At 34.3% G+C, this 23,945-nt stretch overlaps 1 protein-coding gene and 1 long non-coding RNA gene across 5 annotated transcripts in view; both read right to left on the reverse strand.

Annotated features, from left to right (window-relative positions):
* Positions 1-10,983, reverse strand: part of LOC132179929 (uncharacterized) — a 41,531-nt gene extending 30,548 nt beyond the window's left edge. Inside the window, exons 1-15 of one of the 3 annotated variants that reach the window (XM_059592745.1) lie at positions 10,741-10,983; positions 10,591-10,644; positions 10,457-10,509; positions 9,750-9,783; positions 9,440-9,530; positions 8,488-8,579; positions 7,089-7,163; positions 6,501-6,592; positions 5,404-5,500; positions 3,766-3,855; positions 3,290-3,355; positions 1,717-1,808; positions 1,530-1,595; positions 1,357-1,423; positions 13-237 (exon numbers count right to left, since the gene is read on the reverse strand). In XM_059592745.1, coding sequence (XP_059448728.1) covers positions 145-237; positions 1,357-1,423; positions 1,530-1,595; positions 1,717-1,808; positions 3,290-3,355; positions 3,766-3,855; positions 5,404-5,500; positions 6,501-6,592; positions 7,089-7,163; positions 8,488-8,579; positions 9,440-9,530; positions 9,750-9,783; positions 10,457-10,509; positions 10,591-10,644; positions 10,741-10,896 — 1,218 coding nt within the window. In that variant the 5' untranslated portion in view covers positions 10,897-10,983 and the 3' untranslated portion in view covers positions 13-144. Of the gene's footprint in view, positions 1-12; positions 238-1,356; positions 1,424-1,529; positions 1,596-1,716; positions 1,809-3,289; positions 3,356-3,765; positions 3,856-5,403; positions 5,534-6,500; positions 6,593-7,088; positions 7,164-8,487; positions 8,580-9,439; positions 9,531-9,749; positions 9,784-10,456; positions 10,510-10,590; positions 10,645-10,740 lie in introns of those variants that run through there. The other 2 variants (XM_059592744.1, XM_059592743.1) reach the window with 2 other exon arrangements.
* An 8,584-nt stretch (positions 10,984-19,567) lies between these two features.
* LOC132179932 (uncharacterized) lies at positions 19,568-21,585 on the reverse strand. Of its 2 annotated transcripts, XR_009439990.1 has the most exons (3): positions 21,395-21,585; positions 20,889-21,037; positions 19,568-20,044 (listed from the first exon to the last, which is right to left on the reverse strand). It is a non-coding gene; the product is annotated as an uncharacterized LOC132179932 (long non-coding RNA). The 2 variants fall into 2 exon arrangements; XR_009439989.1 differs by lacking the exon at positions 21,395-21,585 and having other exon boundaries at positions 20,889-21,381.
* Between the last annotated feature and the right edge of the window lie 2,360 nt (positions 21,586-23,945).

Genomic DNA, 23,945 nt, shown 5'->3' on the forward strand with positions numbered 1-23,945 from the left:
GGCTGACACATTATTATTTAGATCGGATGGCACATTATATTGATATATTCTCATGTGTCCACACTGGTAAATTAGGTAATCAATCACAATTTAGCCCCTTCAATCACAAGCCAATTAACAAAGGATTGCTATGGTGAGGGGCTCTTACTTGTGATCTACATAGCTGGGAGAACTTGGGTCTGGATAGAAATCCAAAAGATGAATACCTTTATCAGATGATGATCCAACCGCATAGATCTGCACCAGAAGACATCAAAGTAGAATTATACTTTGAGATTTGGTCAGAGGGAGAAAAATTACTTTTCTATAGAATCCTATAGATATGGCTATCATGATGGATACGCTGCAATCATGTATTATGCTTTTATTCAAGACAACTCGTGGACTCATTCCACATTAAGCAGACTGCTTGCAATTAGCTTGGTTCAGCTTATTCTTGCTTATCAATCAGATGAGCCAAGCTAAAGCGTTGAATACTATAAAAACAAAAACAGGACCATGACTATTTAGAATTAGACATAGTTGTAACCTAATACAGAAGAAAATTTTCCGAAGTACTCAAAGAAAACAAACAAAAAAAAAAAAAACTGTATGCCTTGTACAAATCATTATCAGTGGCGAAGATAGCGTACTAGAGAGTAGACACAATATAGACATACTATTTTCTCTAAGACTAGTAAGACTAACTCCAATCCCACCGCACACCTTCACCACCTGAGCCTGGGGCAGTTCTAGACATAACAAAGTGCTTACAAGGCAGAGGAATATTCATCCATCCATACATCTAACTAAGAAAATCCTTGAGATTCTACAACAAAGTAGTCCATATTTGAGATCTTTCACCACAAGGTAAAATAAAACAAACAAAACTTTAATTTGTCAGGTTTTGCAAATTGCAATGCACTTTAGGGTGTCGCTAAGTATTTGAAGCCATCACAGCCTCTAAACAAGACTATATAATGCATCATTTTGTGGCAAATCATAGTAATCAATTCCATAAGCTGATGAGTACATAAAGAACATATTGTATTTGTTCTAGTGCTCTCTTATGCCGTTATATCTGGATTTTATAATGTCTGTTGGGGCTAAATATGTCACTCTCTTCTTGGCTAATTAATCCACTATTGCCACTGTCACAAATGAAGGGCTACTAATTAAAAAAAAATCAGGATACGCATGCTTCTAAAAAAAGATAAAAGAAAGAATGGATTGGCAAACAAATCACAGCTGTCTTTGCTAGCTCCATCTTTTACAGCACCATTAATAAGCAACACATTAGAGATAAAACCTGTGTATGTCAAGTCATACATAAGAACCATATGGAATGAAATTAGGCCAATGATTGACTATACTCACTGAATATGTAGGTAGCCATGATGGTTTCCTCAAACCTAACAAATCTGATGCATCGTTGGAATCATTTCTAACCCAATCAAAAGGAAATAAGATTAGAGTTACCAAATGCAAGTTGCAAATGCTTTGGACATTAAAATAACAGTTCAATATCAAATTTATTCAACTTCACTTACAACCAAGCAGGGGGAGGGCAATGAACATGTGTAACTTGAAAATTGTATATATCCAAAACACCTGACCTAAAATAAGTAATGTCGTAATGAACTATTGTCAACTATTATAAAATTAACATGCTATAAAACTTGTGAAGATAATAAAATGCACAAAAAGAATGAAAACAGGATTCCTTTCCAAACCTACCACCCATCATCAAGATGGAATGCCAGTTGATATGGACAAGATGGATCAAGATCAATAGAGTGTATTTCTTTTGAAACGATATGTGACTGTGCCTGCATGATAATGACAACATGTAATAAAGGGTACACATTAAAAAATAAAAAAGTGATAAAGGTAAACTATGGGCCTGCAAAAGGTAGGGTACACATTAAAAAATAAAAAAGTGATTAAGGGTAAACTATGGACCTGCAAAAGGTGATCTTTATCTAGTATTAAATTCACACAGTAAGACCCCATGTAACTGATGTTCAATAAACCAACTCCATGATTTATGAAAAGTAATATACACTAATACTTATGAATTACCAGTATGTTTATGAAGCAAACACTCACAGATTAACCAAAATCTTAATTTTAGAGATGAATACAACAACATATAAGAAATTATAGATATCATAAAAAATATTAGTCTATAAGGTATCACAAATTCATAGGAAAACCAATGGGCCAACCTTCGTTAATTTTTCTATCATCATATTTTCCTCCATATAAAATATCTCTTACGCAAAAGCCAACCATCAGAATGTATCTTCAATAAAGCAAGTTTTGGTTTTTTTTATTGCTTTTGAAACTTGAGACCGGTTTGGAATTTTTCAAACATTTAGACAGGTATTTTATTAATGAAGGGATGACACTTGATGAACGATAGACTAAGTATGCTAGATTATTCAAAGAATTAAATTTTTATTTTTATTTTTAAAAAGAAGCTTTTTTAGCTTCAATATAAACAATAAGGCATTGTTTGGCAAAAGCCACCGGCCAGTTACTATTCATCAACAAAAAAATTCAACTCTTAACATTCTCACTTTTTAAATCACATCAATCACTTTTTATTTATATTCAAATAAAAAAATCAATACAAAACAAAATTTTTTCACTTTTCCATACCAAACATTCTTACTTTTTCATTTTTTTCACACCACACATTTTTACTTTTTTTTTTTTTTTTTACATCAATCAATTTTTGCTACTGTTTTTGTCCACTAAAACCCCAAAAACCTTTCCCAAATGATGCCTAAGGGTAAGGGAGACAACCAGAGGTTGAAACTCTCTACCTAGCTATAACCATAGTAGCATCTTATTCGCCAAAGCATTAGTTAGTAGGATATATTTTATTTCTTGTAATAAAATAATTTATTATTTTGAAAAAAAATTATAGTATTTAATTTAAACTTTCTTTATAATACATATACACAATATTGAAATGTCAAATATATCCCTAAAAGATTATAAAACTCAAAAAAAAAAAAAAAAAAAAATGCAAGTAAAAAAAATCGTTGGCGTTGAGGGGGTGGTATAATTGACATTTCACTTGGCTTTTTTTAAGAAAATGATGGAAAATCTGACAGAACAAGCCGATGAAATATGGCAAAAATCAAAAGTTGTTATTTTACAAAATTTTGAAACCAAGAAAGCTTTTTGAGAACAAGTCAAAACTTAGGGTAGTAAACTAAATAAATCCCCTATTAATTAAATAGTAAGCCACTATAGATAGGGAAATTGACTTACAATAGCATCAAAAAAGTTGCGATACCTTCAGAGGCTCAATTTTCTCAAGCATTGATGCGAGCTTCAACGATGTTAGAGGTGGATGACATGCCTGAACGGCCAAAAACCAGAAAATTATAGACAAGGGGAAATAAAGTGAAGAAGCTATGTAATTTCACAAAGTAATAGATGCAAGAAAAGTCTATATATAAAATGTAATATCTTGTAAAAGGTGCAGTCGACGACTAAATAATAGATGGACAAAGCTTTTAGAAGTGCAGTTATAACTAGCATACAAGTTTGTCCTACATGGCCACCTTAAAAGAAAACATACAGAGAAAAAAAATTAGAAGAACAAAGTTGGAGACATAATTGCTGATGTGGCCAACACAATGAATATAAGCTATCAAGATTTCCCTTGTTAAACCGGTGCCAACGGTTTGCCAGTTGTTTCATGTGCTGATTCAAACTTTTGTGGTAAACAAGCATGGATAAAGAAAAATGAGAACTGAACTATTTTACCTCTCTATGACTTTGAAAAGCAGTAGAGCCTCTTCCTCCTCGAAGATCCCACATATAAATAATCCCATGCTTACCAGCCCCAAAAATGATCTACAGATAAATAAAATTGTTATTGCTAAGGTCCATAAGATTTAGTAACAAAATCCAGATGCAACTTGCAGGAATAAAATCGTGCAAATACACGCATTTCTTTCTATTGAGTATTGACTGAAGTTTCAATCAATAAGCTGACAAGAACTGACCCGCATGGGTTGGAACTAGTGAGTAGTGACATTACCTTTTAGGAGGGGAGGAGTTGCCATTTAGTCCAAAGTGCATTAATTAATTAGTAGAGTCAACACTAAAATTACGCAGACCTTTAGCCAGTGACAATTTCTCACCCCTTTTCTAGGTATATTCATGAATTCAAGTCAGGCATAGAAAGATAATCTTCCTTTTGTAGATCTAACTTGTTTTGGTCCAGATGGAAATCACAAATAATTATTGCTTTGTTGTCTTCAAGCCAGTTTCAATTAGCTGTATATTCAAAAAAACCAAAAATACTATAAAGAATGTTGTTTCATTATAGAGACACATAACCAATAGTTGTACCAATGAGCTCTAGCTCAAATGATACCTCATTCCACCATAAAAAAAAAAGGAGGGTAAAATCGTAGATTCAAGACACACTGGGTGCTTGTGTAAATTATAAATTAAAAGGAAACAATGTGGGTAGCGTGAAGAATATTCTGCTGTTCCACTTTCTGTAAGAACTGTTCTTCTACATGGCTAGCCTTCCCCAAAACTCTTGTTCTCTAGTTCTTGAGTAGAGAACATTTTTAAGAAAGGCCACAAAAGATGGATTACTGCACAACTATAGAAACCACCCTACCTTGCAAACCAGGATGACTGCAATTTCATGAATATAAGTAGTGATGTGGGACAAAAAGACCTAGAGAATAAAGCTTAGAGAAAAGAGGGAGAAGCCGAGAGAGAAGATGAAGCTGGGAAGAAGCTTTAGAAAGGGGGGAGAAAACAGAAGAAATTAGGGGAAGGGAAAGACAAATCCATGGCTCACAAAAATCTCAATTCATCGTAAACCGTCGAATACAAAAGAAAATTACATTTACATAGACTAATAGCTAAACCCTAACCCTAACCCTAGGGCAATGCCCATTTAATTTTTTTTTTGATAAGTAAGTTGTAGTACTCGTAACTAACGGCAATGCCCATTTAATACTTACCTAACATGGCTTTATTTTCTTGCCTAACATAAGGGGGCAACGAATGCTCAATTATGGAATTACAAAAAATAAAAATAAATAACTCCTATATTAAAACTTAAATTGATACACTAAAATAAAACCCTAAATAAAATTAACGGTTACCGCTTTCCGCCTCAAGTAACTTTCCCAACTCTCATAATCACACTTTTCCTACGCTAATCCTTGAATATGCTTGCTCCGTTTTATCCTATAGCATGTTGAGTAATATGATAAACACATATACATGTAGAAAGCATAAAATGTAGTTCAAGAGTAGATAACAACGTAGGAAGTTGTATGTCCATCAGATCATAGACATTATACAAAAATATATCTTGCCCACAGATGCACATCTGTAACTTAATAAACTATAAAGAGGGTTGTGATCACCAACCTGATTTTCCACATTCATTTCAATGCTATTAAGGGTGCTATGGGAATTAGTTGTGAGCTCAAGACATGGAAGAGTACTCGTTCTTCTGTCCCATACACTGACAACACCATATGTATCAGAAGCAAGTAACCTATAGAAAATGGGCATAAAAAAGAAAGAGATGCTATTAGAAGACCAAATAATTCACAAAAACAAGATTCCACTGAGAAGTCATAAAAAAGGTCAAAGAATACATCATATACCACATTATGCAAATGCAAACAAACCACAATTTACTACTATCCAAGCAAAGTACAATCTGGATCATGCTTTAAGTTGGATCACACCCCTTTTGCAACAACATAAGTTACTCGTAATGAGATTGATTAGTTGTCCAATCTTAATTGAAAATCAAGACCTATGAACACCCAAAATATAAAGGCCACAACCTGTCTCATAGGATGGCCAAAGTGAAAATCTCATAACTATAATCTTTTTTTTTTTTGGCTACAGTGTGCCCAATTTAATAGATTAAGGAATTGTTGCTTTTTTCCATTTTACTTGAAGAGCTAGAAAATGCAGTTTTAGTACAAAGAGCTTAGTACATGATTTCAGTGAAAGGAAATAAAGCAAATTGAAGAAAAGGGCAGACACATGCCTTAGAGCATAGTTCTGCCAAACCACAAACCTTCTTATGGCATGAACAAAAAGGGTTTACCATGCTGTAACAAGTGATTCTGCACTGATATGCATTCGAGAGAAAAAAAAATACATGATTTTAAAAAATTTATAATTGCTCCCTATACTGCATCAGCAAAGCAACCTTTAGGTATTGTAGGATCTATTTTTCAAATTTAAAGACTGAATCACATGACTAGAAAATGCAGATCATTTATCCATCCAACCACCAAATTCCATGTTCTAATTCTAACAGGTGAGTTCATATCTATGTAAACTTTGAGGTCAAAAGAGAAAAATATATTAAATTACATGAATAGCCCTAATTATTAGAAATATTCCTAAACAAATTTGGCATAAGCTTGTTCTCTGACAAGTCCATCATCCAAGTCTGGCAACAAAACCATTTTTTTTCTCTGAAGTTACCCTCTTTTACCAACCTTGAATCATCAATTGAAGTAAAAGCTATATCAGATAGACCTTTATGAATGTCAGACCCATGAACAGTGACAGTATTTCTTGTTTTCAATATCTGCATCAACAATGAACACAGTGAACAAGAATTGTCATACACACGGAAAACAACAGGATATCATACCAAGTAGTATGACCGAACTGCAGCACCACACCACAACACAGCCTTCATAATAAAAATTGAAATAAAGAATGAAGAAATGTGAGACCATAAATTAGTTTTTCTATGAAGCTGTCAAAATACTTGAGAAGAACCAGACCACCAAGGCTGTAAGCCGAGTAGAATGTGAGTCCGGGAATCAAGTATCCTACATTGTCTTCAAAAAAGTTTACGTGTATGCATGAGGTGTGGAGTGTGTGTTACCTTCTAATAATAAGAAAAATAAGGGTTGGATAATTTATATACCTTGAGAAATCAGCATAAAAGTAATCCTTCAATATAGAAGGTTTCAATGATAATGCAATGGAAAACAAAGACCATGAGGGCTTGAGTGCCTATTAACGTTAATTAGCATATATGCTTCCAGTATGAAAAGGAAAAAGAGAAAACTTACTTCGACTGGTTCAGAAGAGACGTAACCAATGTCAAAAATAAGTACTGCATTACATTTCGTGGATGTGCAAGCAACCTAACAAAATGAACAAATTGATATATATTAAGGTTAAAATTCCAGGAGGAAATTAAGACAGGGAAACAGTTACAACACAGTTAATCAGCCCAAACAGCAGATGCATCTAACAATATGATTGACAGTTTCCAAACTAGAAGCATTATACAGATGCATACATTCTTCTCATTCCAAATAAGAACTATCACTCAGAGAACAAACAAAATGATACTAAGCCTGTCACACATGACATCTAACTCACTACTAACAGCATGATATCAAGGAAAGCACTTTTGAATATTGATGAATGACAAGGGAACTAAGACTGAGAAAGGAAGAGAATAACTAAACTAATGTTGAAAGTTTGACCAGTAAAAACCTAAATTAATCACAGTACAAGTGGCCAAGTAGTCAATGATGAACCTTCTTACAAACCTATTCATATAAAGATAGAAAACTGAAAAAAAAAAAATGTTGCATCTTGGGGAAATGAGGATGGCATTAATTTTGTTATAGCCTCCAAGTTGGCATCTGAAATTCAGATCCTCTTAATGGTAAATGCATGCAAAACTCTTATTTAACTAAGCTATTAGAGACTAAGAAAGCTCCTAAAAAATACTACAAAGAAATGTGTGTACTTATAATAGAATTTTGAAGTCAAACGTAATGAATCAACTAGAGAGACACATAGATTACAAACATACATAAAAAGAGGGGGGAGGGGGGTTTTCAACAAGCAGGGATTAACACAAAGTTGAGTTGACATGAGTTGTTGGGTGCAATTGAAGGTTAGATATGCATCCATCCAAGGGGAAAAGGGACAAGAAACTAAAGTCTCTTCTCAATAAGATAGCTAATTAGACCACATCAGAAAGAGTTTAAAATAGATGATGATTCAAATCAAAGGGATAATAAACATCCATTTCTAGTTTTAACGACTCATTGAAAATAAAGTTTCTTTCATGATATGTTTTGACGAAACACGATTTGAAAAGTCATACTGGTAGCAGGGAAGCATTATGAGATCACTTATGGACTCTTTCTCCCATCATTCTTCAACTATTGGTACAAAACTATCATATATTCATATACTTACGAGAAAAGTCATTTTAACAAGCACATCACTAGTGCAATGGTTGAAATTTGAGCTTCAGTGCCACAATCTTTCACTGTTTTAATGATATTTCGATTAATTATCAAAATTTTTTTTTTTTAAAAAAAAAAATCACTGTTAATGCAAGCACAAGCCACATTCTAGAGAAACATATCTGGTTCTGTAGTGTATCATCCATAAAGTATAAATATCTCAATGTATAACAGCAAGTAGAAGCACCCAAATCCATACCTCATCTTGGTTAGTGCAATTCCACCGGACCACATCAAGTTGTTGACGTAAAGAAAGGTGCATTAAATGTTTAGTTTCATCTTCCTTCGTGCCTACCAGGATTTTTAAAAAAGGAATGACATTAATAGTAAAGGTAACATGAAATTTGTTCTTGAATTACACTGCAAGAGATAGTAACCAAAACTTATGATACATCAAAATACAAATTAAAAGGAAGTACATATTAACAATCTGTCATTGACATTTAAGCAACCATATTTAAGAGCATTACATTAAAGTTCATCTTGCATTCCAGAAAAAAAATAAAAAATAAAAAATAAAAATGCCAAGGGGAGGAAGTTTTTTAGACGCCAACTGACAAACATGGTCAATTTGCAATGAAAGAATATGAGTATTGCACATCATTCCACAGTTTTAAAGACAGCTGGAAAGTGATGCTGCTTGCTATATTAGACACAATGAATGGCACTTCCATTTTTAGTTTCAAGGCAGCAGATCCATCGCTATGAGCACATTGCATGTGTTGCAGAAGGACAAAAACATTCACAGTGAAGTCACCACAAACATACATGCTTAGCACATGAGAAATAAAATGTAGAATTGTGCCTTGTCACTGGAACCAGTTGCTTAACATTACATGTATTAACCATAAACATTAAGAATATTATCGATCAAAAATGTTTTTTTTTTTTTCATATAAAAAATTAAAAACAAACCAAGTGAAATTTCCAGCCTGTCATCCCAGCTGCCACATGTAAAACCAAAATATGAGTTTAACACTTCCTAGTGTACACTCAAATTATGAATCTCCTCCACATGAGTGTCTATCTATTGACGTTACCATTGTCATCAGGTTCTACTTTAAGAGCATGAGTGCATCACTCCTGTTAAATAATTCAAAGAAATCTTTCCAAAGCATAAATAAGCCTCCAATTGCAGTGCAGGAACTTACTCGGCAATGATTCATTACTCTGGCAATAAAGAGCTTCAAAGTCATGCACTGTTAAACATCCTGATTTTGTCACTGACGCCAAATATATCCCCTGGAATAAAGTTAATAAAAGAAAAAAGGTGAAATCTCAAGCTTTTAAAAAACAAGTGAAGCCAAAGTAAAAGAAGCAATGAGAGACTCAATCTAGAACTATAAGAATTCAAATTAATAGGCTCCATGGTGTTTGACCTCAAAGACTGTCATTTGCATAACTATACATACGTAAAAAGTCCAGAGATTATGACTTGGAAAGCAAAGATTCAGCGTTCACCTTGTTGTCAAACTCCAGTGCAGAGATGCCTTGCCTGAAAAGGAACCTCCATATGTAAACACATCAAACATGAAACCAGAGAAGAAAGGAAACGTGGGAAGCAAAAGAATGTCCAAGCATCAATATACCAATGTGACATAAAACTTAGAAAGCTGTTTTAAAAGTAGAAAAGGAGTAGGAGTTCGCTCTAAGACATGATATTAAAGAAGCATACAATCTAAAGAGTAGAGAGAGTTCAATTCACCCATTACACATTAAAGTAATGTGTGGGCTTTGCTCAATTAACAAAATTGGTTTGGGTTCATAGTTGATACCATAACTTAGGTTCGCAAGCCAACATCATCCCATACATTTAATAACACAATCACTCAATCATTGTCAACAACCACATGCTTAGCATGTGGTGTAACACCACAAACCATAAAAATTCCACCCCTAGCGATATACGTATGTCAACACAAAAACTAGACAAGAGCTACTAAACTAACAGCATTTTGTGGTATAAGCCTATTATCACTTCCCTTTATGACTCAATTCACTTTTAGTTAGATTCATTATTCAAGCTTTGAATATTAGATTTGACAACAGAAACGCGCAAATAGATACATTTGATCTTCAATTAATTCATGATCTCATATAAGAACCCCACATATAAGCTAGAATTTACGAAAACAACAACAATAAATAGTGTAATAAGAGAAACTAACTTTCTAATTGGCATTTGGCTGTCGATTCTTGCACCGTTATCAATCATATTCATCTGTAAAACAGATCCGAAACAATCTAAACCACTAAATAACAAAACTAATCAATCAAACAACGAGCTGTGGCTGTCCCTTACATGTGTTCGACACGGCGCGCCATCGACACGGTATGAATGCGGAAATGCCCCAATCTTTTTCCACAACCAAAAACCAGCGCAAAGACTCAGCCATTTTTTTACACAAAACAATTCAACAAACAAACAAAGTAAATCACAAATCGGACGCACCTCGGAATACGACTGCATGAGCAAACCGGAGATCTCGTGGCGGTACTTCGGCTCGAACCGGCCATTCAATTCGATAGCCATTCGCTTCCATCGGTGCCTTTGAATGGGTTTAGGGATTTCAGGTGAGGGCTTGAGAGGGGTCAAGTATTTGTCCATTGAAGTTTTGAACAGAGAGAGATTGCGGGTTTCGGTGTGACAGAGTAAGTTTCAGGCAAATCGACTGTTGTGATCGTTTTCTTTTTTTTTTTTTTTTTTTTCCCGCCAATTCCACTATTTCACTGGGATACGAGATACTTTAGTGATCTTTCATGTTGGATTAGCAGAGATACTCTCGGGAGATCCTCGTACGGGAGTACTCGGCAATACCGGGAAGTGTTTGTCTCGGCGATTGCCATTGGAAAACTTGATGGGCCTTTCCGTATTGAGTAACTCTCGAGAGTCTTTCTTCCTGGGCCGGGAGCCCGTTGCTGGTATAAAGGCCCACAGCGAATTCGATGGATTGGATGGGGTAATTTCCAACAACATGAATGTGCTATATATTTTGAGTGATGCTAGGCGGCCAACCATGATCTTACCATTTTTTTTTTTTTTAAATACCTTTGATTTGAAGTCACAAACAACATGTGTGTTGTCTAAATTAACCTTTTTTTTGTTTTTGTTTTTGGTTTTGGTTTTGGTTTTGTGTTTTGTCTAATATGACCCATGAGTCATAAGGTGGGTGAGTTAGAACTACCATTGAACCCACAGATCATGAGTTTATTTTTTAATAAAAATAAGAGCAAATCAAAAGATCGATGGACGTGAGAGTTTTTTAAACTTTAGGGGGTATTTGCAAAAAGTGTGACATTTCAAGACTAAGTGAAGTTATCCATTTTTTTTTTTTGGGTATATCATATTTACTCTATTTTATAATTTTATTTTATTTGTTTCGAAAATTTAATATATTCTTAGGCGTAAAATGATTTTCAAAAAATGATTTCCGTATTTTATGGTGTTTACTTCGACATAAAATAGTAGTCAATGGAAAATATTTTCTTTTTGACCGAAAATTCTTCTTTAATTTTTGAAAAATGGTTTACGGTTTTCATGTAAATCATTTTTCGACTTTGAACATCTCATTCTCAAATCGACGGATCTTGCCAAGATCCACCCAGAACCTCGCCGAGACTTGCTCAGGACCTGCTCGAGACTTGACCAAGACTCATCTAGGATCCGCTCGAGACCCCGCCAGGACTTGCTTGGGACTTGACCGGACTTGAACAGGACTTGCTCAGACCTATCCAGGACCCGCCCGAGACCTAACCGGGACCCACCCAGGACCCACCCGGGACCTAACCGAGACTAGACTGAACCTGCCCGAGACTTGACCGAGACCCGCCTAGGACTTGACCGGGACACACTCGGGACTTGACTGGGACATAACAAAGACCCCACCGGGACTTGCTCGGGACCCCGCTGAGACCTTCCCGAGACTCAGCCGAAACCCGCTCTAGACTTAACCAGGACTTGACTAGGACCCGCCCAGGATTTGATAGGGACATAATCGGGACCTGCCCATGACTTGCTCAGGACCCGCCCAGGACTTGACTGGGACTTGCGCGGTCAAGCCGCCACGTGTCCCACCAAGCTGCCACATGGCCCAACACACTGCTGGCATTTGGTTTAAGGAAATGCTTGGGTGTATGCACTTTAATTTGGACCATTGGATGCTTATTAGGTACGTAGATCGTTAGATTTATTGGACCATCACTAAAATCAATTGTAAGATCATATCTACAGTTGAGATTAAAATAATTACAATCTAATGGTTATTATAAAATAATTATTGATAATTATTTAATCTAATGGCCAAAAATAAGTGTCTGTTAAGAACCGATGGTCAGATTTAGTGACCGTTAAAAAAGTAGTTTATGGTTGTTAGATTGATAGTTATAACTATTATATTACTGTTAGATTAGCAATTTTTAAAATATATAGAAAAATTATATCTTCTTATGTTCTCTCTAAAATATCTTTTGTATGTAAACCAAAATTAGAGTCTCAGTTTCGATCTTGCAAGAATAGAAAATTCGATGGTCTTTAAGTTTAGTTTCGTTTGTGCAAAACGTAACCTAACTACAAAAGTTGACTGGACTCATGGAGAAATATTTATTGTTATCCTTTGTATACCAATTATGGTGGGAATAAATAATTTCTTAAAGAAAGTGACATTGTTTCATTGTAACACTATATATGTTTCTCATTCCATTTTCACACGTGTAGTTTAGTTTTCTTTGGAAAAGAAAAATTATAAATGCACATCTATACTCTTGATATAATCAAACATGGATAAGGACCCAAAAAACAAAAGAGAAAAATCGGTGGAAGCATGCATTCATGGAAGCTGAGGTAGCTCAACATATATATATATATATATATATATATATATATATATATAGTGGTGTAGTCCAAGAAGCTAAACATGGAAGTAATCATACAAGTGAGGCGCTATTATTATGTCACAGAGATAAACTCAAATTTGATTCAAATGGTCAGTAAATTTGAACCCTTGATTCACTGAGTGGTCGGTCCCACCAATAGTCATGTCCTTTGAATCCGAATCCGAAGTTTATAAAATTGTATTATTTTATTTTGTTGGACACTAACATGTTTAGGATTAATAGACATTTATGTTTATTGTCTCTTCTAGCTAGTAGTACTGTAGATATATGTTTCTCCAGACCAGATGTTGGTTGTGTGACTATTATTAATCTTTCTTGTTTTGGTTTATTACTCTGATAAAATTACTTAACATCTCTTATCTCTCTGTTCATGATCAGATATTTTCACAGTTGCAGGAATAACTGATTTATTGATCTATCACAGTCAAAAAGTGAAAAAAAAAAAAAAATGTAAACTGGCAAATATAGCCTGATATTGGTTTTCTGCAGGAGAAACTTGTGGGGGTAGGAAAAATCATTGAATCATTTTCTTATGAGGATTATTAATTAATTGCTATTGTAATTATTAAAATCATGTGACTTTTTTTTTTTATTCTGTCAAATCTCCCACTTTTATGTTTGTTCCCTTCCGTTAAATTCATTCCTCGATTTACTTGCCAATTGGTTTTTCTTGAGATTGGGTTTCAAGGGTAAAAAGTAATTGGAATCTGATGCATATGTTCTGTCAGATGATGATAGAATATGCTTTTTAGCATTGTCAAGAAAACCCAACTTGCAATAACTAAATGTTGCTTCAGTTATATACCTGCTGGCTTGAGTAGTTATGAAACAGGAAAATGCTTTCAAAAGAAGAGAAGAAAAGAAGACGTAGAAACCAAGAAAATAATAAAGCAACAGAATAAAAGAAATGTACTAAATAAAAGAAGGTTTGGAGACAAAGGAAAGAAGAAATGAATAGATATGTGTTACAATGTTACGTGCTCAATTTCTCAAGCACGCAACTTGATAAATTTGAGTAAGTTTTTAGAGGCTTCTTCTTATCAAAAGTTTGGAATAAACTTCTTGATACCTTTATTAATTGAGTACATGTCTTTTAAATAAAGCAGCTTTTACAATAATTCCCAACTCATCTTCATAGGTTGATTGAGTAATAGGTGGTTAAAGATAAAAATTAACACTATCTAATGAAAGATAAATGAATGATAATGATAAAATATAACAAAAATGATTAAATAGCTAAAGGTTTATTCAAATGCTGAGCTGTTGTTGCCTCCTCATAATATTCTTGCCCTTGCACTTAATAGTTAATTCATTTAGCCCTTAGTAAAGTTAAGTTCGTTATCACCCATTTTTTTCATATATGGTTTTGGGAGCCTAGCAAAGTTTTTATTTATTTATTTTTTAAAATGATGAAGTAAGAGAATAAATTAGCATGTACCAAAAAAAAAAAAAAAAGAAAAAAAGAAAAAGGAAAGAAATGAAACCTATGTTTGTTAATGTGTTTTGGGGAGTTTTTGTTTTTGATTTGAAAAAGTGTTTTGATGTAACTTATAAAAAAAATGAAGCTATTATTGTGTTTTTTGATAATGTTTTCTGTTTAAGTTATTTTTAATGTTTCTATTTTGACAAAAAAAAAAAAAAAAAATCTAACAAATGAACTTGAAGGTTTGAAGACAAAAGAAAAAAAAAAAAATTAAGTAGGTTCATTATAATCCCTATCTTTCATACTTTTGGGGGCATAGCAAATTTTAGCTTTGTCTACAACAGTAGAGATTTCATTTTTGTAAACCATCTAAACTTGTAAGAAACGAAGTTGTATGTGGGGAAAAAGACAAAAGAAAAAGTAGGAGAATATAATTGGAGAGAGAAAAAAAAAATTGATGAAGAAGAAAAGAAAACTAGATTTGGAGATGAAGAAAATGACAAATTCGAGAGAATAGAGAAACCTACACCTAAAGAAAAGAATATTTGGAGAGTAAAGAAAAAATAAAGGAATAATTTTGTTCATTATAAATCCTATCAATCATAGTTTTGGAAGCATAGCAATTAATATTGTTTTATTTCTTTTACCAAATCATCCTTTGTAAATCATCTATGTGATTTGTATTTTCTCTTACTAAAGGAGAAAAAAAAAGATTTGTTTGATAATTTAAGGAGAAAGAAGGCACAGCAAGCTTGAAGTTGTATAACAGGTACTACGCACACTCTCTCTCCCTCTCTCATTTCTTTCCTCTGTCAGCCTCTTTTCTATTGCTAATTTGCTATTGATATTTAACATGTAATTCTTAAAAGCTAAAAAGTTTATAATTTTTATAGTACGTACCTAGCTATTATTGTTCCATTTGATCATACGTGTACGTGATTAATCATTGATAATAACAAGTCCAAAACATGCTTTTCGATCTCACAATTCTTTATCCTTGAAATCTTAAAGGAATTAATTAATTCTAATTGACAAGATAACAAAAATGACTTATTATTCATCATGGACAATGTTTATGAAAATACCTAAAAAAAAAACGAGTTAATCACTTAATCCTCACAAAAATAATATTAATAATATATATAAAAAACCCTAATTACTTTGAATGGTAAAGACGAATTAAAGAGCATCATAAAAATGCCTTTGTTATATATATATATATATATATATAACAAAGATTCCAAAAATCACCAATATAATCTCTCCATTATATTTAATTAACAATTTTATGATTTATCAAAAAGATTCAAAAAATCAGCAATATATATAATCTCCTTTAATTTGACACCATATATACAAAAGGAGATCCTTTTGAAATCGATCACTTCAATATATAATTGTGGTAGCTTAATTGGATTCTTAATTAAATCACTTTGTAGGGCAGGGCGGGGCGAGGTATTAGTATTACTTAATTTGAACTAATCTTTCCCTACCCAAATTTACGTAAATGCCATCTAATTAATTTTTTGGTCTTCAAGAGGATATATAAAGGTTTGATAATTAAAATTAATTTAAGTGCAAATTCTGATCTTTGAAAATCTTATATTTTAATTTGACTTCATTCATTCATGATCAGACCCAATTACAAATTATATATTAATTAGCAGATTCATTTTAAAATGTTTACAAACCCTGCTCTACGTATCATCATCCTATATATATATCACAATATATATATCTGAATGCTAACCCCACCCTTTGGGTTTTGTGCCTCTGTGACTGTGTATTAATTATATATAGCAGAGAGTAAGTAAGATGGCAGGAAGGTTATGGCATCACTTGCAGCTCATAGATAAGCTGGAAAGTGCTGTATATGATTGCCAGCTATGCCGAAAGTCAGTATTGGGAAGTCGCGGCTACAAATGCGGGGAATGCTCCTATTTTTTCATTCATGAATCATGCCCCGAGCCAACAGATCACAACCGATCACATGATTTGAGAAGTACACACCACTTGATATCCATGAAGGAGGTGGAGAAGAAAGGAGATGAGAAGAAAGTAGTAGTTTGCTCATTGTGCGAGGAACCGGTATCGTCTATGTTAATGTTAGGTAACAACGACAACATTAATAATAATGGGCCTACCTTTTATTACAAATGCTGCTTCCCCAACTGCACCTTCCTCATTCATCAACCATGTGCACAATTACCCTACAAAACACCAAAACACCCTCTGCACATCACACATAGCTACCTTTTTCTCATAGCGCCAACAGAGACTCAAAATCATTGCAATGCTTGCCTTAAAGTTTTTAGTAAACGCTTCTATTACGAATGTATCAACTGCAATTATAAGCTCGACATCAAATGTGCTACACGTTGGCGAAATTTTAGTGTTGACAAATGTAACGAGCACGCATTTCTCCCCATCCTAAATCCAATCCAGTTCACTTGCCAAGTGTGTGGTGGGGAAAGCAGAGAAATTGCCAATCTATGTACCAACTGTCTACTTCTAATTCACTCTAACTGTGGAAAATTTCTAGGCACCATCAAAATTAGAGGACATGATCACTTCCTCACTTGCACATTCTCTCTTAGTCAAGTCAAAAAGCACAAGTGTGAAGTCTGTTACGAAAATGTGGATGTAAAGTATGCAGCTTACTGTTGTGATGATAAGACGTGTGATTACATTGCCCACTTACGGTGTGCATATTGGATTAGGAAGAAGGGTGAGACCATTGATTCCTCTGACTATGCTACTCATTTAGTCGAGGGCAACGATCTAAAAGAGGGTGAAAAAGCTACCCCTAAGGAGATTGTACATTTGAGTCATCCACTACATAAATTAAACCTTCAAAATGAAGAGCTCTTGGATGTGAAGCGTTGTGAGGGGTGCATGCAATTTATAGTGTTGTCCCCATTTTATGGCTGTATGGAGTGCAACTTCTCTCTCCATATAAAATGTACTAAACTACCCCAAAAGGTTATGCAACCATTACATCACAAACACCTGCTCAACCTACATGAGGTAGATTCCAATGTGCAATTGTTCAAGTGTTGGGCTTGCGAGCGAAAACGAAGTGGCTTCAACTACAAATGTGTCATGGATCAGTGTGACAATCAAATATTTGATGCTCAATGTATTTTAATTCCAGAAGTCTTTAAACATAAAGGTCACCAGCACCGCCTCTTCCTCGGTGGGTTTCAGCAACCAAATTGCAATGCTTGTGGTGAACGTCCTTATAGAATTCAGGCATTTGAATGCACTACTTGTGGGTTCCGCTTGTGTATTAAATGTGCTACTCTTCCACTAGTAACTAGGCATAAATATGACACACATCTCCTATATCTCACTTATACCGCCGAAAACAACTCTAAAGAATATTATTGTCAAATTTGCGAAGAAGAAAGAGATGAAAAGCTTTGGTTCTATTACTGTAAAAATTGTGACTTCACTGCACATCCTCAATGTATACTTGGAAGAACTTGTTTCAATTAGTTACATTTGTTTATGTGACAGAAACATGGAGGGAGAACCTTACTGTATATAATTTAATTCAATATACAATCATTATGACTAAAACTCATGCTAATAAAGATATTTTACTCATTGTCTTCAAGCATCAAAGCACAGTGTAAAGGACAACGTAGACTTACCCTTTCCATAAGCAAAGATCAAAACTTTAAAGCTCAAAAAATATTTTGATCTTATTCCCCATTCTCTATGTCATGGACGGCTACAAGAGAGAGTGGAATCTCTTTATTTTATCTTCTTCTCGTTTAGAATGAGAAAATATAATAAAAATAAATAAATAATTTGTCTTACAAAAGCATGACCGACCACCCCTATAGTGGGGATTATACCGAGATAGAGAAGGAAAGTAAAAGAGAAATAAAAGTTGGCTCCAATATAAGTCTTGAGTTTCAAGTTATATCATAACCCCATTGCAAAGTCCTATTAATTATCATTTACTCAACTGTAAATTAAAAATTGTACTATAGGTTTTATTTAATAACAAAAGATCTCTTTATCCTACTAATGTCTACAAATAAATCTCTACATATGATATTCAAAATTGAATAAGGTATTTTAATTTTATAGTCACCTTATCCAATCTAAATCTTTTATCTTTGAGTACTCAATCACATGATCATCCACAATACTTTTATTAAAGAATAAACTCTTTTGAGAGTATTAATTGTAATAACGACTTTACTAAAATTATTAGGCATGGACTTAGACTAGCAATTCTATTAAATTATCTCAAGGAGATACTTATATTTCCTATGACTCAATGTATAAGTATTTAGGGGACAGTAATTTGTACAACACATTATTAACAATTAAAAATACTCAATGCATTCCCAATACATCAACATATGAACTACAAGCCTCGTTTTCAATAATCAAGACAAACCATTCTATCATATAGTATTGATATGCTATTATGTTATAGTCTTCATGATAAAAATGCTCAATTTTATCATTGACAGTCAACTCAAATTTACAAGTTATAAGGAGCTTGTGATTTAAATCTTTTTAGATTAATCACACTCAATGCTCATGAATTCATTGCATGAATCACAATTTCCCCAACAAAATAAATCTAAAAAACAAAAATTAAACTAAAAAAAATAAATAAATAAAGGCATGCATCTGCCTCCATAGAGGGAGACCCATTTGCCTTGTCAAAGTAAAATCAGTAAACATCATTTTTAAGGGGAAACACAGTTTTGAGTTGACAATTTTGAAAGAACTTAAGCGGTTTGAAAATAAAAGGGGAGGGTAAGGACAGCTAACCTAAACAAGCTTTTATTTAAGTTAGAACTCAAATTGAATCTCTTTAATTAAAAAAAAAAAAAAAAAAAATCCAACATTAATATCGAGAACAAAGTAGCAAACAAGACAATCATCTATTCTCTGAATCTACCTTTCTAGGCATATCTATCTTCAAGAAAAACAATTAGTTAAATATGACAGCATAAATGCCAAAAATGAGATGGTGAAAATGAATTTGATAAAGAAGATGAATATTCAATTCGCAACAATTCACTTTCAATAGGAACCTGAATTCCTCCCTGATTAATAGAGATAGCTTCAAACTCTGCATTTTGACTCTCTTCATTGGTCAACCACAAAGACATGCAACAATCAATTAAGTCCTTGCTGCAACTCACTGGAGAGCCCCTATTAAAAATTGGGCCCCTCCCAAATCTTGTAATCTTCGCTAGATTCAAATCAGAAAGCTCGTCGGCATAACTCTCTAAAATGTTTCAGATGGCACGACACCAGATCGGTTGAGCTACCTTAAGGAAGTCATGAGCAGCCAATATAGGAAGGTTCACACTTCCCAATTCAGATTCACCATGCCCACCTCTTCCATGATAATCTGATCCTCCCAGCTTTAAAAGACCATAACCATCTGCTACGTCACTGTATGCTGTTGACCAACACAAGTAAACTACCATGTAAGTACCAAATGTTTTAATATAAGCAAAAGATGAGGTTTCATATATAGGTTTGAAGGAAATAAATTCCCATCACAATAGCAGCACTGCAAATGTTCTACTACAGCGTATAATCATTAATATGGTCAACAAGGCTCCCAGATTTGTCTCGCATATCAAAAAGTAACTGACCCACACAAAGCTGTGTGAACAGTACCTGTTACACTATATGACCAGTGCACATTAACAGTACCTCTTGAACAGTGTTATAAAGAGTACACAGTACAATATTTTCTGTTTGTGAATGTTATGAGAATTTGGTGGTCTAGGATTTGAAGATTCAAGTTTTCAAAAAAGAATTCTAAATTTTCTGTTCGTTGGAAAATTGTTGGGAATTTCAATGGGAAAACCTAAATGAGAACGACAAACCTAAGCATCACACCTCAAATGGTTACATCACACAATCCATCAAGCAACAATGGCTGAGAACCACTTTTCTTTTAACCCTTTACATCCATCGTTATGTAGAAACAAAACCAACATCTCATCCATGCACTAAAATATAAAAACATTATAACAAATATGAGTCGAAACATTATAAAGGATGAAGTTTAACTATAACTCAACTTCATCTGCTGATTTATCCCTGGAATTGTTTTGTAAGGATTTTGATATGTTCCTAAGATAGCATCTTTGTTTGACATCCATTACATGTCTGAAGATCGATGGAGAAGTAAATGTTTTACGTTCTATGGCAATTGATTGGACAGTCACCGAAAACAAATTTCCACAAACAACAATGAAAAAGAAAAAGACGTAGCAAAGTAAATAGTATACCTGCTAGTTTTCATCACTTGTGTAAACCTCCATCCCATGAAGGCCAGCCTCTTTCAGCCTCCTGATAATGGCAACAGGATTTTTCAGTGCCCCTGGATGAGCTAGCACAGCTACATCCCCAGTATTAGATATCAATTGTATAGCTTCTTCTGCAAGAGGCTCACTTCCCCGGAAACCATATATATCATAAATTCTAAGTCAACAATATGCATCAAGAGCAACAACGAAAGGTTTAACTAATCAACAGAGCATCAGAGACATACAAACTAGAACAGGATAAATCCTCACAACTCAGACTCTTCTTGCAACTTCTTGCAATTTTGAATCACAAACAAGGTTTTATAAAACAGCTCTCTCTGATGTCAGAGAAAATCAAAATTACACAACTTTCTTCAAGCAACTACTAAGAACAAAAGGTACACACACATGTGTATGTATTTATGTACGTATGTATGTGTATGGATGCATGCATACGCCTCCTAATGCTAGAAATTTAGAAAAATGACCTAATATTGTTCTGATTTCAACATCTGGAATTATCTTGATGCGAAATCTTCTAGCAGCTTCTAGAGCCTCAGGGATGCCTGACATTGTGTCATGATCTGTCAGAGCAAGAACTTTCACCTGTTATGAGAACATTTATTAAACAACTTGCAATACATCTTATGTTGTATTCAAGAATTAAAAAATGAGAATTGTATAGCAAATGAACTTTTAAGATCAACAATAACGTACAAAGTTTTGCAAGTAGTTTGGACATCAATTCCACAAGGGTCCCACACAATTAACAGATAGCATTGTGGAAATTAATACCTCTCTTTCGACCAAATGTCCATCATTAATGTGTCATAGCCCAATTTAATTCAAGTTTCTAAATTATTTTTAGAATGATATGAAACTAAAGTTCCATTATTTTTTCTTTGTTCCAAGACTGTTAGTAGCTAAGAAGTTAAATTCCATTCAAAATAATTGAAAATAGTCATTTTATCCAAATGACAACCGCTACCACAATAAGGATGGCTAAATACTCCCCCCCCCCAAATAAAAAGCAATAAATTTCCTTATTGCCTTAAATCATTTGGTTGGAAGAATAACTTATGAAAAAGGAGGAAGAATAGATTTCCTCCTTTTTCATCCTTATATCTTATCTAAAATACTACTCTTTGTTACCTCTAGATTTATTATATCCTTATTTGAGACAGATGGTGGTAAGAGCCACAAGGACAAAAGAGTCTTTACCTTCTCAAAGAATTCTGTGTCCAGGACCAAAGCCTCTTACCCAGAGCTTATAGTTTGAGTTTGTCCTGCTTCCATGTCATTTACCAACTGCACTTCTCGGAATCTTAATGAAATCACTTATGCTCCTTCTACCGCATAACACACTATGCCATACACTTCAATAGCACCTTGAAATGTTATCTGATTCTAAATGTGCCCCAATAATTCTAGAGCTCACTTTTTAGGCAATACGGGAGCCCATAAAGTAGCCAGCATGAAGATCCAATTGAATGACAATTGACTTCCCTTAGCGGAGTGATTCTCCGAAAGGATTGATTTACTTCCTTTAGTCTCATACTCGGTTAAAAAAATAAATTAACTAAAGTTAGAGTTGTCACATCCTTTTTAATAAAACAAAGTTCAGTAGTCATCTTGGAATGCCATATGAGCACCATGGCTTTTTCTTTCCCTTTGGAAATCCCTTTATAGTCCTCTTAAAGCTAATCTCTTCCTTACTAACATCAGCGAGCTTGGTGTTATCTTGTGTGTGATTGTTCTCGCCTTACTTAACCGTAATTGTGATCGCGTGTTTTTTGCACAACAAGTGGTATCAAAGCTCAGGTTCAAGAAATCAAATTTACGGAAAATATGGCGAGTACCAAGTTTGAAGTGGAGAAGCTTAATAGGAAGAACAATTTCTCTCTTTGGCAAAGAAGGATGAATGATTTGCTGATTCAGCAAGGAGTTCACAAGGCGTTATTGGGAAAGGCAAAGAAACCCGAGAAGATGGACAATGATGTTTGGGAAGAGATGGATGCAAAGGCTGCCAATGCGATCCGTCTTAATTTGTCAGATGAAGTCATTCAGAATGTGATTGATGAAGAAGAGGCAGAATCAATTTGGCAGAAATTGGAAAGTCTGTATATGGCGTAGAATTTAATGAATAAGCTGTACATGAAGAAGCAGCTATATGGTTTACAGATGGAGGAAAATACAGATCTGCTGGAGCACCTCAACAAGTTCAATATGTTGAATACACAGTTGTTGAATTTTGCAGTGAAGATTGGAGAAGAAGATAAAGCGATACTTTTGTTGGCATCGCTTCCCCCTTCTTATGATCACCTGGTTTCAACATTGTTATATGGGAAATAGACTCTAGCGTTTGAAGAGGTGACGGGATCTCTCTTGTCACATGAGACGCGGAGAAAACCTGTCAATGATCAGACTGATGGGCTTGTGGCACGGTTTGAGCCAAAGCGCCAAAGATATAAGTTTAAGGGGAAGAATGGCAAAGGTAAACAGTATCGGTCTATGTCACAATCAGCACAGGGTGGAGAATCTCGGTTAGATGCAAAAGACGTGGAGTGCTATTATTGTCACAACAAAACGCACTACAGAAAATTTTGCAAGCTGATGAAACAAGATCTTGAAGATAAGAAGAGTCTGATGACAACGAGGTTAGCGCAGATGTTCTTTCAGTTTCCTCAGGTAAAAATTCTATCATAGACTCTTGGGTTTTGGATTCTGCTTGTTCATATCATATGTGTCCGAATAGGCAGTGGTTCGACACATTTAAATCCTATAATGCGAGTACAGTGCTAATGGGCAATGATGCTAGGTGTAAAGTCATTGGACAAGGTACCATAAAAGTTAGGTTGTTTGATGGGATTGTCAGGACACTCACTAATGTCAGATATATTCCCGACCTTAAGAAAAATTTGATCTCATTAGGCACATTAGATTCTTGGGGCTATGGTTATTTAGCCAAAGATGGAGTTATGAAAATAACTAAAGGTGCTATGGTGATAATGAAAGGCAAGAAAATTGGCAATTTGTATA

The sequence above is a fragment of the Corylus avellana genome, chromosome ca4 (genome assembly GCF_901000735.1).
Source record: "Corylus avellana chromosome ca4, CavTom2PMs-1.0".
Taxonomy (NCBI): Eukaryota; Viridiplantae; Streptophyta; class Magnoliopsida; order Fagales; family Betulaceae; genus Corylus; species Corylus avellana.